The sequence below is a fragment of the Arachis hypogaea genome, chromosome 15 (assembly GCF_003086295.3).
Source record: "Arachis hypogaea cultivar Tifrunner chromosome 15, arahy.Tifrunner.gnm2.J5K5, whole genome shotgun sequence".
NCBI lineage: Eukaryota > Viridiplantae > Streptophyta > Magnoliopsida > Fabales > Fabaceae > Arachis > Arachis hypogaea.
Genome location: NC_092050.1, coordinates 115,253,091 through 115,270,349, shown reverse-complemented (window position 1 = coordinate 115,270,349; position 17,259 = coordinate 115,253,091). Strand labels below are relative to the sequence as shown.

The following is a 17,259-nucleotide window of genomic DNA, read 5'->3' as shown; positions in this document are numbered from 1 at the left end:
TAACCAACTAACGATCAGCTAAAAATATCTTAACCACTAACTGTCCACCATCTATACATAAACTAACCACTAACTATCTATTTACTTTACACCTCAATTTAGAAGGAAGTAGACTAGAAGATTCAGGTAAGAGTTCGTATTTGGCGGAGACTTTTTGTTGCGAGAGCATCTTCCACCGACAGAAAATGAGTTGGATGCACAGCTGTTTGGTAAACAAGGTTGTAGAGCCTGTTGCTCTTGATGGTGGCGAGTTCTTGATGGCACCGGAGGAGGAAGTTTCGGTCGTGTTGCCTCAAGGACAGTGTAGGTAGCATTCTCGGTGGCGCTTCAGAGATAGGAAGTGGCAGAGCTGATTGCTCCGAGTAGGAATGCATCAGAGTTTCCGTTGAAGTTATGCAATGGAAGCCCTTGATACCATAACAGAAGCTGGAAAGAAGAGAGAATAGAGAGAAAAGGGAGAGAAGATATTTTCTGAATTTGTTGCTTTGAGTTACTAAATTTCAGTTAGCTTATATAGTATTGTAGAGGAGGCTTGTTGAACAAGCTCATCAAGGGTATATTAGGTATTTAACCTGTAAGTTAGATATCCTAATCTACCTAGGAGTTCTGGCTGGTAGAGTCAGTTTCTTAAGTCCTGTCTCTTCTAATGTAATTCGAGAGTTTTCTAGCTTACTCTATTATGTGAGGATGTCTAACCTTGTTGTGCACATTGTCTTATCTTTCAATAAATTTCTTTTCTATTAAAAGAACATGATGCTGGGGATAGATATTAGATTATTAGTAAGGTTTCTGTCTTAATAAGTGGGAATGGATAATAAATTTGGGCGAATACTCTTTTATACATTGAGGACCTGTGGTCCACTGTGCTGTTTGTACCTTGATCATAATATTTCTTCTTTAATTAAATTGAATTACTGTGTTATCTCTTAATTGGGTTGGAAGAATATGGATCAATATTGTATGTAAAATGAGGGAGCTTTATAAATGAGGAATGGTTTATTTTCTGCTCAAAGTCATTTATTCTCTTTTAACTGCTAGTGATGTTTTTCTTATAATTCATATAACTTTTGGCATGTTTTCAAGTTCTTCATGGGCTGATAGTGATAGGAGCAATGCCCGTGGTCATACTAACTTTCATGCTAAGTGCACATAATTTTCTCATTAGTTTTAGGGCAATGAGAATTGGTTCAGTTCTTCTTATATTTCAACTTCTAGCTTGGATATTGCTGTATTTTAATGGTAAATTGCTATGTTGTCTCAATATGGTGTGTGTTGCATTAATTGAAATTGTCAATCTGAATGGCCTTGTAGGATTTGGCAGTGCATTAACAAAAGTTGCTGCAAATAAGGAATTTGCCGTGGGATTGCGTCAGATATCCTTCTTCCTAGTTATCCCGTAATTTTTATTTTCAATTTTCATTTGGAGTTGAAATATTTTCCTGAATCTTTTCTTGTTTTGTGATAAGTTTTTATATCAACTGCTGAAAGTAACATTCATTATGCTACTTTTCATCATTGGTGGCCGTTTTCCTTGTTTTGAAAATTTGAATCTTTCCAATGATTTAAGTAATCAGGACATTCTTTCCTCATGTCAGTTAAATAGTCAACTGTTTCAAAAGAAAGGAAAACAATCTTATGAAATTTGATTACTTAACATTCCTATACTTAGCTGCAGTCCTTCTTAAGCAGTTTGTTAAAAAGCATTGGTATGAGGGTGAGGACTCTTTTGAACCTCCTGTTGTTCCTGACGATGAGAAGGTAAATATATTCTCATTTCCAAAATTATTAAGCTTACTATAAATGGTTGTATGTACTGATATTGTTTCCACTTAGTGGAAAAGACTTGGTTGTTGTTTTCTAAAGATTTTTTGGAATTAAGATTTAGGGTTTATTCATCTGTTGAAGGCCATTTAATGAAATTTTCTACAACTATGCTTGCTTCTCATGCTAGCTACATCATGTTTCATCATCAGGAAATTGTACGCAGAATACTTCTGTTAGCATTGGATGACGGTCATAGGAAAATCTGCACAGCTATTGGTATGGCTGTGGCATCCATTGCAGTGTATGACTGGCCAGAATCATGGCCAGACTTGTTACCAGTTCTGTTAAATTTGATTAACAATCAAACCAACTTAAATGGAGGTATGCATTTTTGTATAACTTGGTGATTGTGGCATTTTATGTGTGTGAACAACTTTTGCGTCAGATGAAACGGGCTCTATTTTCTTGTAGAGACAACATTGGATTAAAAGATCACTTTTTTGTTTTGCCCTTTGGTTTTCTTAGCATGTTGTTACTATGCTTGGATCATTGGCCACCCAGTTCATATACCAATGAAATATGGCATGATGCAGCTTACTAGTTGATTTTCTTTCAATTTCACTTTTTTCTTGTACTGTAAATAAATTTGTGATACCTGTTTGTTTTTTCTTTTGTTATTTTGGGGGGTTTGTTGTTGATTTTGGTGTTACTATGTTTGTGGAATCACTATGTTAATACACTTGCTTTTATCTCCTCACGTAATTTTACTTTAGTGCATGGAGCTATGAGATGCTTGGCTCTTCTTTGTGCGGACTTGGATGATAAAATGGTTCCAACACTAATACCTGCCATGTTCCCAAGTTTGATGACAGTTGTCTCCTCTCCCCAGGTGATTTTCTTAAGTTGCTCTTTGGTGGATTGTTCATTTCAAAATTGATACATGTGACTAATGTTTTGTGCCATACTCTTAAGATGATACTGGGTACGATGGAAATTTCAAACTGAAAATAATAGAGGATGTGGCATCAAAATAATAGAGGATGTCTTTTTTTTTTTTCTTTGCATGGTGTATAGTGTTGATCAATGTCTATCCTCAAGAGAGCAAGAATTGAACCTAAGGATTGAAGCCACATATACTTGTTTCACCTTCACTTCTAATTTATTATTATTTTTCCACCAATTCAATATGATATCAAATGGAACTATCCTCCATGATGTTTACCAACTCATTGCTATTTTCTTTAGGGAAAAAAGGAATTCCTTGTTGAGTATGCTTTGAAAAATTTTCATGCCATCAAAGATCACGAGCTTTACACGAAATAGAGGTCTAATTTCTAATCCTATCCCATAAAACTTGCTTATTTGAAAATCTTTCAGTGAGGGTGGGTAACCTTCAACCAAATACTCCAACTGCTGACATGGATTCCACTAAATCTTTCCTACACCTACAACTAGTAAACCTAATCAAGTTGAAATTGACATAAGTTTGTAGGGCAGATCAAACACTCACCAAAGATGACAAATAAAGTATTACATAAAGAGTCAGCCATAAGCCACTGCAAGGAAAATTTATTCTAAGTTTTCCCTGCACATAACACACACAAAAGAAAATAGCTTTTTGTGGCCTTGCAAAATTTCATTGATATTATTTTGTTGTGCATAGTTGTTCGAATAAGGGATCTGGTCATGGCAGATATTGCTTCTAATGCTGTCTTTCATGAGAGGACTAAACATATTGGTGTATATGATCTATATACTCAAGCTTGATGGGGAGTGTTGAAAGTCAGCATGTAGTTGGTTGTTAGTAGCTTAGCATTTATTAATGTAGTTGGTTGATAGTAGTTTAGCATTTGTGATAGTAGTGATAGATATCTTTATATATACATCTCTTTGGACGAAATGAAAATGCAATGAGTTCTTTCTTCTATTTTCTCTACATTAACAGTAACTTCTAATCTAGGAAAAGAGGGGAGCATATTGGAATGAAATTGACAGGTCTGGTTATAGATAATGGTCCTTTCTGCCTACTGGTATCTTGCATTATTGCATATTAGCTTTGTCAGCTGTAAAAAAATTCATTTTTATTTTATTAGTGCGATTTCCTTTAACCAATGTTGAAATATTTTTACTAATCTAATCTTGTTGATAATTCATTTTCATACTTACCCATGATCAATGAATTCTTGACAAAATAAAATAATATAGAATGGAAATGAGCATTTTTCTGTACGCTGAGCATATTGTATATCTGATTTTGCATTTAGATATATGACATGTACATAAGAAGCAAGGCTCTTTCAATTGTGTATTCTTGCACCTCCGTGTTGGGGACAATGGCTGGTGTATATAAGGTATTTCTTTCAGCTAAGTGACTGAATGATTCTTGTGCATTGTTGGATTAGTGTATTTTTCTTTTAATTATTAATATATCAAGATGTTCTGCTCAGACAGAAACAAGTTCTCTGATTCTTCCTATGATTAAACCATGGATGCAACAATTCTCTTCTATTCTAGAAATTCCAGTCCAACCTGAAAATCCAGACGATTGGAGTGTCAGAATGGAGGTTTGTCTGGTTCTTTCAAAAGTCCTGTTCGTAATTTTTCTTTTTAGTTTTGTAATTAATAATGTGATAAGGAATTTCCCTTGTTCAAGGTTGTGAAATGCTTGAATCAGTTTGTCCAATATTTTTCGAGCCTCATCAAAAGCGAATTTGAGGGTATGTTCTTCTGCTTATTAGTATGCCGAGCCTTTTATTGGTGGTCCTGTAATATTTGTTCTACATCATGCTGGTCTTGTAGTTGTACTGGGACCGTTGTGGAATACATTTATCTCCACTTTGAGAGTATATGAGCAGGCATCGATTGAAGGAGCAGAAGATTCATATGACGGAAGATATGATTCTGACGGCTCAGAGAAAAGCCTTGATTCTTTTGTTATCCAGGTGATAATAAAACAGATAGTTGTTATGTTTATTGTATGATTTTATGATATCAGAATGGACATTCCACTATTGGAGATATTTTTCATGTCAGTCAACTAACTAATTGATTTCCCCTATTATAGGTGGTTTCTTCAATTTCCTTTCCAGTTACTTTATTTTTATGTGTGTCTCTTATTATTGAGTAAATGGGGAACTAGAACCCTATTAAAGATATCCTTGGTTAATCAATCCAAATTTCAGATATCTATTGGTCAGCACCATTTTTGAATTTCTTAATGGCGAAACAATGTGTTTGGATATTTTCTAAAGAGAATTTCAAAATTCAAGGGATTTTATCGAGGGGTTTTGGCTATTAAAAATGAGGAATTTTAATTCCCCCAAAAGAGGAGTTTCTCTCTCTACCTCACTTCAAAATGCATTTATATGCATTAATTAACACTTAAACTGATAAATGATAAAATCAACTATATATTTTATTAATGAAGATAATCTAACTATCTTTTCCAAAACAAAGCATTTTAAAAATACAACTAATATAATTACTTCAACCAAACAAAAAATTTTAAAATTGAAGGGAGTTTAATTACAGAATTTAAATTCCTTTATATTTGAAATACAATGAAATTTAAGAATATTCTATCCAAACGCACCCTAAATTTAATTATCAAAGTTACTCAACAGATTCTGCAGAAGATATTGAAGTTCCTGAAATGACAATGATATTGTTCCCTGTTATTAAATGTAGTGGTTTGATCAACTTATTAGCAGAGAGGGCCGCCTATAGTTTTTGATTTTTATCTTTCCTTAGTTCTTGTAAATGTTTTGCTGAATAATTTGAAAGGATTAAATGTTGTAGTGCTTGGATGTCAAGTAATCAACTGGTTTATTTGAACTGGTTCAGTCAGGTCTACATAGTTTTATATGCTTTTGTTTCCTTGATTTCTCATCATAACTTTTTAACTATATTTTTGGTTCTTAACTTCTATACAGCTGTTTGAACTTCTATTGACCATTGTGGGTAATTCAAGACTAAGCCAGGTTTGGTTTGCAACATTATAAAATGTTATTTTCTGATAATTTTCTCTATTGTGAAGGGTTTTATTTAGTTTTGTTTTTGTTAAATGTGTTTTTCTTTTCTGTAGCTGGTTCTAGAGAATGCCAAAGAATTGGTTTTCCACACTATTGCTTTTCTTCAGATGACTGAACAACAGGTATTACATTTTGAGTCTTTGCATTACTCCTAGTTCATATGCTTTTCTTCCGCTATCTTGCTGGTTGATCCCATGCAATGCCAATGACTTTTTAGTACCTATTTCACTGTATTAGGATGGATGGAAGTCTAATATTTTTGTCTTTTTTTTACCACATGTGCAAGTTGCAACTGCATACATCTTATGGTTTGCATATTTATGCATTTTTGTGTCATATATATGAAAGGGAAAGATCGATGAGAATCTTGTAGTTAGTTTTATCATGCTCATCGTGTGTTGCACCAAGGGGTATTGGATTTATATTTTATATGTTGGAACTGATGAACTGTTGAGTGTTAGAGAAGGGGAGAAAAGACATGAGAATTCTGTGTGTTGAGGTACACAGGGGAGCAAAGTTTATATAGCTTGAAAAAGGGATTCTGTACATAATTACAGGATATACATAATTAACTACCGTGAGATTGGATTAGAAGTGATGTGCAAAGCCCCCTGGTTGTCACATGTAAGTGTCATTGGTTTGATTGTCCCAAATTGGATTTCTGCAAGTTGTTTCAGCCACATAAGCTCGCAGGAGGTTAATGCCATGGGCCAATATTCTTCTTCAGCACTAGATCTTGCACCCACAACATTCTGGTATATGAAAAATGGGTCGCTCGGTGCATGAGGTCCTATGGTTATGAACTCTAGTCTCTAAAGAAGGATAAGATATATGCATCCTTACTTGCCACTAAATCACCGGTGGAGTGTTTCCTCAATTAGGAAGAGTGTTCATTTTGCTACAAAGCAGGACCTATATTTGCGCACTACAACAACAACAAAGTTTTATCCCACTAGATGGGGTTAGCTATATGGATTCAGCGACACCATAGTGGTCTGTTATAAAGCATATGTGTCTAGCCCATTTATACTTGAGTTTCTTTTAATGACTCCTTCGATCTCTCTACCTCTAGCTACAAGGCTATCGAACAAGCCTCATATTTCCTCCTAAAACTTGACCGAGTTATCAATAAATTTCTCTCAACTGATATTGATTGAATGAAATAATAAGAATACGCTGGAGCAATTGTGGATTGTTGGTTTGAGATAGGACATATATTTGGTTTAATTCCTTGACAGATTAAAAATTATGGGTGTATAGTGGCACCATTGGTTCAACCTGTCTTTTCCAAGTTTTCTGGATTTGCATCTTGACTAATAAAAATTAAAAATAATGACACTTAGGATTTGTTCTATCACTTTCTAGGTTCATACATGGACAACAGATGCCAACCAGTTCATTGCTGATGAAGAGGATGCTACTTACAGCTGTCGTATCTCTGGTCAGGAACTCCTTAAAACTTTGTTATTTTATGTTCTTTGAATCTGGTTTTATATTTCAATGATTGACCCCATATGTTTGATCAGTTATGTTCATCGTACTTAGTGATTGATGCATAGGAACACCGGGGTGGGGAGAATTTTATGCAAGTCCCAATAGTTATTAAATGAGGGAAATTGAAAGGTGTGCGAGCTCTTAATGTGCCTAACAAACTGATGAGATGGCAGAGAGGGAATAGAGAGTGGCAATCCTGTGTGATTTTGTAAGGAGATATTATTTTCAAGGGAGTAGGATGGAGGGGGGATATACAAGAATTTGGAATTGGAACTTGTTAGGACCATTAATTAGTTAGGAGTTATTGACTCTAAATAAACAGAAACAATGATTCGTAGGAGACCAGGAGTGGCTGATAATTTGTAACATATTACTTGGCGATTGTTGGAGCTCTTGCACTTCCACAAATTAGTGTTATCCCCCATGGGTTTGGGGTTACCATTGATCCTACAGCAACATTACAATTACTTTCATTTCCTGGTACCTGTTCTAACAAGGCTTAGGAGAAAATCAAGCCTCTTTTTGTCTGTTTTTAAATTCCTCCTGTATTCACTGATATTTCTTAATACGATTCTGCATTCAGAAATACAAGGTCGTTCTCCTTCATATTTTCTATGTGGATACCAGGATCCTATCAATATGATTAGAGAGTATTCAATAGCTTATTCGTCAACTCATTTCTGGATTATTTCTATTAACTGTTTCTATTATTCTGAATCTGATTCACATTTTATCCAATAAAGAATTGAGTGAACAGTAATTTCTTTACATTCTCTCCTTTTTCTCAAAATCACCGAGCCACTCTTCTTAGTGGAGTACCTGAACTTCTCTCTTACCACTATGGACAGAGCAACCATAGGCTGACCTCTGGAGGGTGAGATGCATTGGCCGTCGGTCCGGTTGCCCGAGCCACGTCTCCCCAAATTTCATCACGGGCCTCCACGTGCAGTGTTGTCTTCTGGACCTTTTTTTGACGGTTTAGATCTATCCCACATCCATCAAGGAAAGACAACTCTCCTAGGAAGACCTTTTGAGGATATTAGATGTATTGATTAGTAGCATAAGTTAAAGTTAGTTAGAAATTAAATTAGCTGTACCAGTTAGTTAGAATTAGGGCTCAATTAGTCACAGGCTTGATCAACTTCATTATAGTGCATGTATATAAACCTTCAATTGAGAAGTTCAATAACAGATTCCATTTTTCCCTTCTCTCTGTTCAATATGGTATCAGAAGCAAAGCCTTCTTGAAGCTTCCGTAACCGTCCACTCTCTCTCTCTCTTCCTCTCCCTCTCCTCTCTGCCATTTCTGCATCTTCTTTCCTCGATCTCTTTCTTTCTTCCTCTCTTCTTGGCTCACACGATAGAGATTGATGAGATCTTGCTTGTTTCATCCCTGTTCTTGAATCGAAACAGCAATTTCTGATCAACGAGCCTCGAAGAGAAGACATTCATCGTGCGTGTTCATGGATCCTTCCGTTTCACTGTCTTCGACTGCTTCTTCAGCTTCATCCATGACGATCGATCCATACAATCTCTTTTCGGCTGATCAACCAGGTTTGATCTTAGTCACTCAACAACTCAGTGAGGACAACTACCATTCCTGGAGCCGCGTTATATGAAAAGCCCTCAATGGCAAGAGAAAGCTTGGTTTTATCACAGGTTCTGTTCCTCAACCTGATCCTACCACTAAACCAGAGAAATTTGAAAACTGGCAGTGTGTCAATGATGTAGTGAGCACTTGGATTCTGAACTCTGTTTCAAAAGAGATAGCCACTTCACTGGTGTATACAAATTCGGCTGCTGAACTTTGGAATGATTTGAAAGACCGATTTCAGCATGGCAATGTCCCTCGTGTTTTCGAGTTAAAATGTGATTTGATGAATCTCCGCTAAGGCACGATGACCATCTCACAATACTTTACCAAGATCAAAGTTCTTTGGGAGGAATTGAACTCCTACAGACCCGTACAATGCAACTGTGGTGATGCTCAAGCTATGCAAGAATTTCTTCAAGCAGAATACGTCCATTGCTTCTTGATGGGACTAGACGAGTCTTACTCTCAAATTCGGGGCCAAATCCTACTCATGGAACCTCTGCCTGCGATTAACAAGTTGCTATCTTTGGTGACTCAAGAAGAGAAACATCGAGCATTAGGAGCTTCCTTGAATTCACTGCCACAACCTCAGGTCGCTTTCCTCGCCCGCAATCCTCATGCCACTCAGCCTCAAGGTCGTGGCCGAGGCACACTCAAGAAAGATCGTCCTCTCTGCTCTCATTGTGGCCTTCTTGGGCACACAATCGATAAGTGCTATAAGCTCCACGAGTTCCCACCAAATTTTGGCAAAGGGAGAGGCACGAGGCCATCCGTGCACAATGTGTCTGTCAATTTGGAACCGTCAACACCTGCCACTCCCAACCTGACTTCTGCTCTAGTTCAACAACTCTTGTCCTTACTCAACCATCACCAAATTCAGGAAATTCCAACTCCTGAATCCACAGGCGTCGCAACCCCAGTAGGTATTGTTCTCAACACATCCATGTTAAGGTCAAATTTACCCAATAATGCTTGGATCTTGGATAGTGGAGCCACTATACATATTGCTTGTGATTTATCACTTTTTGAGTCCATTCATACCTCTAAGAATTTTTCAGTTTCTTTACCAAATGGTGACATTTTTTCTGCGAATTTCATAGGGTCAGTTTTCATCAATAACAATATTACACTCCACAATGTGCTTTATGTGCCTGAATTGGAGTCAATTTACTATCAGTGTCCGCCTTACTTTCCAATTCTTCACTCACTGTGACTATTGGATACACTCTGTTATTCAGGACAACAAGTGTTCGAAGAAGATTGGGAAGGGTAGCCTGCAGCAGGGACTTTATATCCTGAAAGCCGACACCCCAACCAAGTCATCATCATATGGTTCCTCAGATCCTTATGTTCTACTCAGTCTAATCCGGCCTTTCATACTAGTTTTAATCAAATAAATTTGTGCAAATCCCAATTATGGCATGCACGTTTAGGACATGCTCCTTCTAGTGTTTTACAACATTTAGATAACATCTTGCAATCACCAAATAAGTCAGCCCATCACACTTGTGAAGTTTGTCTCTTAGCGAAATTCAAAAGACTTCCTTTTGAATCACATAATAACATGTCCTCCAATGCTTTTGACCTTATACATTGCGATGTTTGGGGACCTTACCATATCCCAACTTATAATGGAAAACGTTTCTTCTTGACAATTGTTGATGATGCATCTCGTTTTTGCTGGATTTATATGCTAACTCACAAGTCTAAGGCTACAGACTGCTTAAAGAATTTTTTTGCCTTGATTGAAACTTAATTTGGCCAAAGAATTAAGTGTTTCAGGTCGGATAATGCCAAAGAACTTGCTCTCGATGCATTCCTGCAGCAACGGGGAGTCTTGCAGCAACTCTCATGTCCTTATCGTCCGCAACAGAAAGCCGTTGTGGAACGCAAGCATCAACACCTTTTGAATGTTGCAAGAGCATTACTTTTCCAATCCAAAGTGCCCATTTCCTTTTGGGGTGAATGCATCATCACTGCTGCCTTCATTATCAACCGAACTCCCAGCAAACTTCTACATTTCAAGTCACCATTTGAACTCCTTTTTGGCAAGACACCCAACTATGATTCCTTGAGAAGTTTTGGATGACTTACCTATGCAGCAACTACTCCCAATTCTAGGACTAAATTTTGCCCAAGAGCTGACCTATTGGCTATAAAGGATATAAACTTTACATTCTGCGCACCAAACAGTTCTTCATATCTAGAGACATTGTATTTCATGAAAACATCATGCCCTTTAGTCAATCCCCTCATCTTCAATCCAACACAGTTTCATGACTTTGCACTACCTAAGCCTATTCTAGATCCTATTCCATCACATTTACCACCTTCGCCTCACACCAATTCCACATCCGCACCCCATTCTCCAAGCTTTTCTTCCATTGTCCCCAACACTCGGCCTCAGCCACCACCATTACGCCAATCTACCCGACACACTCAGCCACCATCATATCTAAATGACTATGTGTACCATACCTCAACACGATATCCTCTCACTAACCATCTGAGTACTCACAAGCTCAGCTCTAAATATCACAACTCCATTGCTCAGTTGGACATCATTCCTGAACCTCAGTTCTATCACCAAGCTGTCAAGTTCAAAGAGTGGCGGCAGGCCATGCAAGAAGAGCTAGACGCCCTCGAAGCCAATAACACTTGGGTCTTGGTCGAATTACCCAAAGCCAAACGTGCAATCGGGTGCCGGTGGGTGTACAAAGCCAAATTAAAGGCTGATGGTACACTGGAGCGCTATGAGGCACGCCTCGTCGCCAAAGGCTACACTCAACAAGCCGGGATTGACTTTCGGGATACCTTTAGCCCGGTCGCAAAAATCACCACAGTAAGGACTCTCCTCACCATTGCTACTGTCAAGAATTGGAGTCTTCTCCAATTAGATATCAACAATGTGTTTCTCAACGGCGAATTAGATGAAGAAGTTTACACGGAGTTACCCTTGGGCCATCCTCAACGGAAAGGGGGATTAGTTTGCAAGCTCACAAGGTCCTTGTATGGTCTAAGGCAAGCTTCACGGCAATGGTTTACCAAATTCTGCAACACTCTCCTCAGCCACGGGTTCCCACAATGCAAACAGGATTACACTCTATTTGCTTTGGGAGAAGGCGATGCGACTACTTTCCTCATTGTTTATGTGGATGATATCATCATTGCTGCCCCCAAGCAAGAGATGGTTGACAACGTTAAGCTGAAACACCAATCAATTTTCAAGCTCAAAATCTTGGGTGACCTCAAGTTTTTTCTGGGTTTGGAACTTGCACACTCTAAAGCTAGCATCGTGCTTACTCAAAGAAAGTATGTGTTGTCGTTATTGGAAGAGACAGGTTACTGAGGATATAAGCCTGCCACCACGCCTATGGATGCAAATCTGAAACTTCGAGCTGGTAAAGGCGTTCTCGTACCTGACCCGTCCAACTATAGAAGACTGATTGGCCGCCTCATGTATTTAACAATTTCCAGGCCAGACATTACCTTCGCAGTAGTGAAATTGGCCCGGTTTATGTCCGATCCGCGCCCCTTCCCCATTGAATGCCACTCATCAGGTCCACGTTACTTGAAAGCTGCACCGGGACAAGGGCTCCTTTTCTCCTCTAAGTCCAAATTCAATCTCGCAATGTACACTGATGCGGACTGGGGGGGCTGTTTAGATACGAGGCGATCCACCACTGGGTATTGCACTTTTTTGGGTGATTCTCTGATATCGTGGAAGAGTAAGAAACAAGATGTAGTTTCCAGAAGCTCGATCGAGGTTGAATATCGGCCGTTGGCAAATGCTGCTTGTGAGGTCCTTTCGCTTGTTGCTTTGCTAAAATTCATGCACGATGAGGTCCATTCAACCATGGTTTTTTGCGACAACATATCGGCTATTCAGATGTCTACCAATCTGTTATATGAAAGGTCCAAACATATTGAAATCGGCTGCCACTTTACTCGAGAGAAAGTCGCTTCTGGAATTATCAAGCTGGTGCACATTCCAAGCAAGCATCAACTTGCAGATATTCTCACCAAAGCACTCTTTGCACCTTAGTTTCAGTTTCTCATGGCCAAGTTAGGAACATACAACATGTATGCTCCAACTTGAGAGGGGATATTAGATGTATTGATTAGTAGCATAAGTTAAAGTTATTTAGAAATTAAATTAGCTGTACCAGTTAGTTAGAATTAGTGCTCAATTAGTCACAGGCTTGATCAACTTCATTATAGTGCATGTATGTAAACCTTCAATTGAGAAGTTCAATAATAGATTCCATTTTTCCCTTCTCTCTGTTCAATAGAGGAAGATGAAATTAGCTAGTTATTTGGTGTATGGACAAAGACAAGCCACTTGGTTCAGATGGTTTAACTGCAACATTTTTTTACGGCGGCTGGGGTATCTTTAAAGATCTTCTCAAGGTGTTTGATGAACTTCATAGGAATGGAAAGATTGGTGTTAACATTACTTCTACTTTCATCACTCTGATTCCTAAGATAGACAAGTCAATTAGAGTCAAAGATTCTAGAACTATAACGCTAGTCACTGGTTTGTATAAGATCATCACAAAGGTCCTTTCAATCCTCGTGTGAAGTTTGTGGGACAACCATTTCGAAAAGTCAACGTGCTTTTGTAGCAGGTAGATTTTGGATGTAGCTTTGATTGCTAACGAGGTGGTCTCTGGTATGAAAAAGTGAGCGAGAGTGTTTAGTGTTTAAATTAGATTTTGAGAAGCTTATGATAGGGTCAAATGGGGTTTCTGGATAAGGTGTTAAGGGAAAAGGATTTGGTTTTAAATGGAGAAACTGGATTTTAGCCTACCTTGCTACAAGTACCTTCTCAGCTCAGTCATGGTTAATGATGAGCCAAAGTCATGGTTCGATGGTGAGAGGAGTTTGAGGCAAGGTGACTATCTATTTTCCTTCTTATTCAATTTAGCGGTTAACTTTACCTATGCTACACCTGCGGTATATAGCCGGTTCCAAGTTTGGATAAAGGAGGAGGAGGGTTGTGTTAGGCCTTCGACAGCCAACATAAAAACTTAGTCAAATCTTCATGATATGGATCAAAAATATTATTACGCTAAAGTTAGGTTGTTGCCCAGAAGCAACGTGCTGTATGGCTCGCGTATCGCGTACAGTGTCAAATGAGAAAAACTCGCTGCATCGGTGTCCTGGTGTAGTGTTAAATGAGTAAGGGTTCCTGTGTTTTCGTGAACGGATGAGGGTAAATAAGTTAGTTTACAAAGAAAAAGATTAAGGTAAAGGTCGGAGCGAGAGAAGGTTGAGATTTGGGACATGGAATATAGATACTCTAACAGGAAAATCCATGGAGGTAGTGGATACCATGACAAGGAAAAAGATAAACATCCTGTGCCTACAAGAAACAAAATGGGTCAGCCCGAAGACAAGAGAGTTCTTCGAGTTCAAAATTTGGTATACAGGAACGGTGAAGAATAGGAATCAGGTAGGTATTATCGCGGATAAGCAGTGGAAGAAGGACGTAGTGGATATTAAGAGGGTGTGTAATTGGATAATCTCTATCAAATTTGTGGTGGAAGGATGTACTTTTCATGTGATTAGCGATTAGGCACTGCACGTGGATTTGGACAAGCAACACAAGATGATGTTTTGGGAGGATCTAGAGATTTTCTTAGGAGGAGATTTAAATGGCCATGTTGTTGGAAGAGAAGTAATTGGGTATGGAAGTATTCGCGGAAGCCATGGTTTCGGGGTGGCCAATATCGAGGGTAAGACTATGTTGGACTTTTCCTCAACCTTTGACCTTCTCATCGCAAATACATGTTTTAAAAAGAGAGACGAATATCGTATAACCTATAGGAATAGCATGACAAGCTCTCAAATCGACTTCTTGTTGAGGAGAGTCGACCGAAAATTTTGCATTAATTGTAAAATTATTATGGGAGAGAGTTTAACACAACATAGGATGCTCGTCATGGATTTTCGCGTTGAGCAAAAGTTGAGGAAAAGACAATACGAAGAACTCAAGGACGAGGTGGTGGTGGATGAAATGTGAGAAACAAAGAAGCTTTCTAAGATGGGTAGAAGAAGAGGCAAAGTGGGAAGGGAATGGAAACGCAGAGAAGATGTGGAGGGAGATGGTAGAAGTTATTAGAAGAATAGTAAAAGAAAATTTTGGTGAAGTTAGAGGGATATGACCAAGAGACAAGAAGTCCTGGTGGTGGAATGCGTGTATAAAGGAAAAGATAAATGCAAAAAGCAGTGCTTTAAAGAATGGTCTTTGTGCCGTAATGCAGATAATTGAAAAATATATAAGGCGGCTAAGAAAGAGACAAGTGGCTGTAAGTGAAGTAAGAACTAGAGCATATGAGAGTCTCTACTAGTATTTAGGCACGAAGGAAGGAGAAAAATGTATATATAGAATCGCAAAGAGTCGTGAAAGAAGAACGAGAGATTTGGATCAAGTTAAGTGCATAAAGGATAAAGACGGAGAGGTTTTGGCTCAAGATGAAAAGATTAGTGAAAGGTAGAAGAACTACTTCTACAAGTTATTTAATAAAGGACAGAAGACTCTTTCGAGCATTGGTCGGTTATACACGAGGGAAGAAGATTAAAACTTCGACTATTATTAAAGGATTCGAGAATTCGAGGCAAAAGAGGCTCTAACGCAAATGAAAAATGGCAGGTAGTAAGACCCGATAATATTTCGATTGAAGTTTGGAAGGGGCTAGGAGAGAAAGGTATCAGTTAGTTAACCAAGCTTTTTAATGAGATTTTAAGGTAAAAAAAGATATCAGATGAGTGGAGAAAGAGCACATTAGTATCTATCTACAAGAGTAAGGAAGATATACAGAGTTGCGAAAATTATAGAAAGATCAAACTCATGAGTCATACCATGAAGTTATGAGGAAAGGTGATAGAACGGAGGCTGAGCTAAGAAACACAATTAACAGAGAACCAATTTGACTTAATGCCAGGCAGATCCACCCCTGAAGCTACATACCTGTTAAGAAGGATGATGTAGAGGTATCAGTAATAAAAGGGATCTACATATGATATTTATTGATTTGGAAAAAGCGTACGATAGGGTGCTAAGGGAGGTCTTATGGAAGGTTTTGGAAAGGAAGAGAGCAAGGATCACATATTCGTGCAATTAAAGACATGTATGATGGGGCTACAACTAGTGTGAAGACTCAAGGTGGTGTGATAGAAGAATTTTCTATTGGTATAGGATTACACCAGGGATCATCTTTAAGTCTATATCTTTTCACATTAGTCTTAATAGTACGCATAGAGCATATCCAAGAGCTTGTGCCATGATGCATGTTTTTTGTCGATATTGTTTTTATGGGAGAGTCAGAGAAGCTCTAGAAGTGTATGGTCTGCACATGAGTTGTAGTAAGACAAAATATACGGAATGTAAGTTCGGCCGCTGAAGGGAAAACTCTAATATAGAGGTGAAGATTGGAGAAAACATCGTACGGAAAGTTAAAAGTATCTTGGGTGCATCATATAGGATAATGGAGAGATTGAACAAGGATCCAAGCAGGTTGGTCAAAATGGCAGAGTGCGTCTGGTTTTATGTGACAAAAAAATACCTCTAAAATTTAAAGGTAAATTCTATCGCCCTACGATAGACCGGCTATGCTTTATGATATAGAGTGTTAGGCGGTCAAAGAAGAGCACGAATATAAGTTAAGTGTGATAGAGATGAAGATGTTGAGATGGATGAGTGGTTCTACGTGATTGGTTAGAATAAGGAACGAAGAGATAAGAGAGAGTTAGAGTAGCACCTATTGTAGAAAAAATGGTAGAATCGTGTCTCAAGTGGTTTGAACGTGAGAAGAAGACCGACAGAGCACCCAGTCAAGAGGATGGATGAGATGGAAGATGGACAAGGGGTGAAAGGCAGAAGAAAACCTAGGAAGACCATCCATGAGGTAGTCAAACAAGATCTACGTGTAAACGGTCTTTCTGTAGACATGATACATGATAAAGTTCAATGACGTCTTTAAATCCATGTAACCGACCCTACCTAGTGGGACAAGGCTTTGTTGTTGTTGTTGTATTCAGTTTAGTGGTTGATGTATATAATTAGTTGATCATTAGAGCAGGGAGGAGGGGGCTTGTTAAGAGTAGGATCCATAGGGAGTGCAATTTCTCATTTTCAGTTTGCGGATGATACCATTGTTTTCTTGGAAAAATGATAAGGAGAGCTTCTCTAATGCGCTCTCCATCTTTAATGTTTTCCAGCTATCCTCTGGTTTAACAATCGATATGGTTAAAAATGGCTTAGTGGGGATTAATATTGACCCAACTTATCTCTTTGACATAGCATCTTTGGCTGGATGTCAAATTCTAAAATGGCCTCTTGTTTATTTGGGTGTTCCTTTAGGTGGGAGTCTT

At 38.3% G+C, this 17,259-nt stretch overlaps 1 protein-coding gene across 2 annotated transcripts in view; it reads left to right on the top strand.

Moving 5' to 3' along the window:
* Nucleotides 1–17,259, top strand: part of LOC112750499 (uncharacterized) — a 34,393-nt gene that overhangs the window by 2,843 nt on the left and 14,291 nt on the right. For both annotated transcript variants that reach the window (XM_025799249.2, XM_072216620.1), the window contains exons 2-12: nucleotides 1,312–1,373; nucleotides 1,666–1,758; nucleotides 1,974–2,145; nucleotides 2,538–2,653; nucleotides 4,029–4,115; nucleotides 4,212–4,328; nucleotides 4,418–4,481; nucleotides 4,564–4,706; nucleotides 5,697–5,744; nucleotides 5,849–5,917; nucleotides 7,161–7,236. In XM_025799249.2, the coding sequence (XP_025655034.1) occupies nucleotides 1,312–1,373; nucleotides 1,666–1,758; nucleotides 1,974–2,145; nucleotides 2,538–2,653; nucleotides 4,029–4,115; nucleotides 4,212–4,328; nucleotides 4,418–4,481; nucleotides 4,564–4,706; nucleotides 5,697–5,744; nucleotides 5,849–5,917; nucleotides 7,161–7,236 (1,047 nt within the window). The remainder of the gene's footprint in view (nucleotides 1–1,311; nucleotides 1,374–1,665; nucleotides 1,759–1,973; nucleotides 2,146–2,537; nucleotides 2,654–4,028; nucleotides 4,116–4,211; nucleotides 4,329–4,417; nucleotides 4,482–4,563; nucleotides 4,707–5,696; nucleotides 5,745–5,848; nucleotides 5,918–7,160; nucleotides 7,237–17,259) is intronic.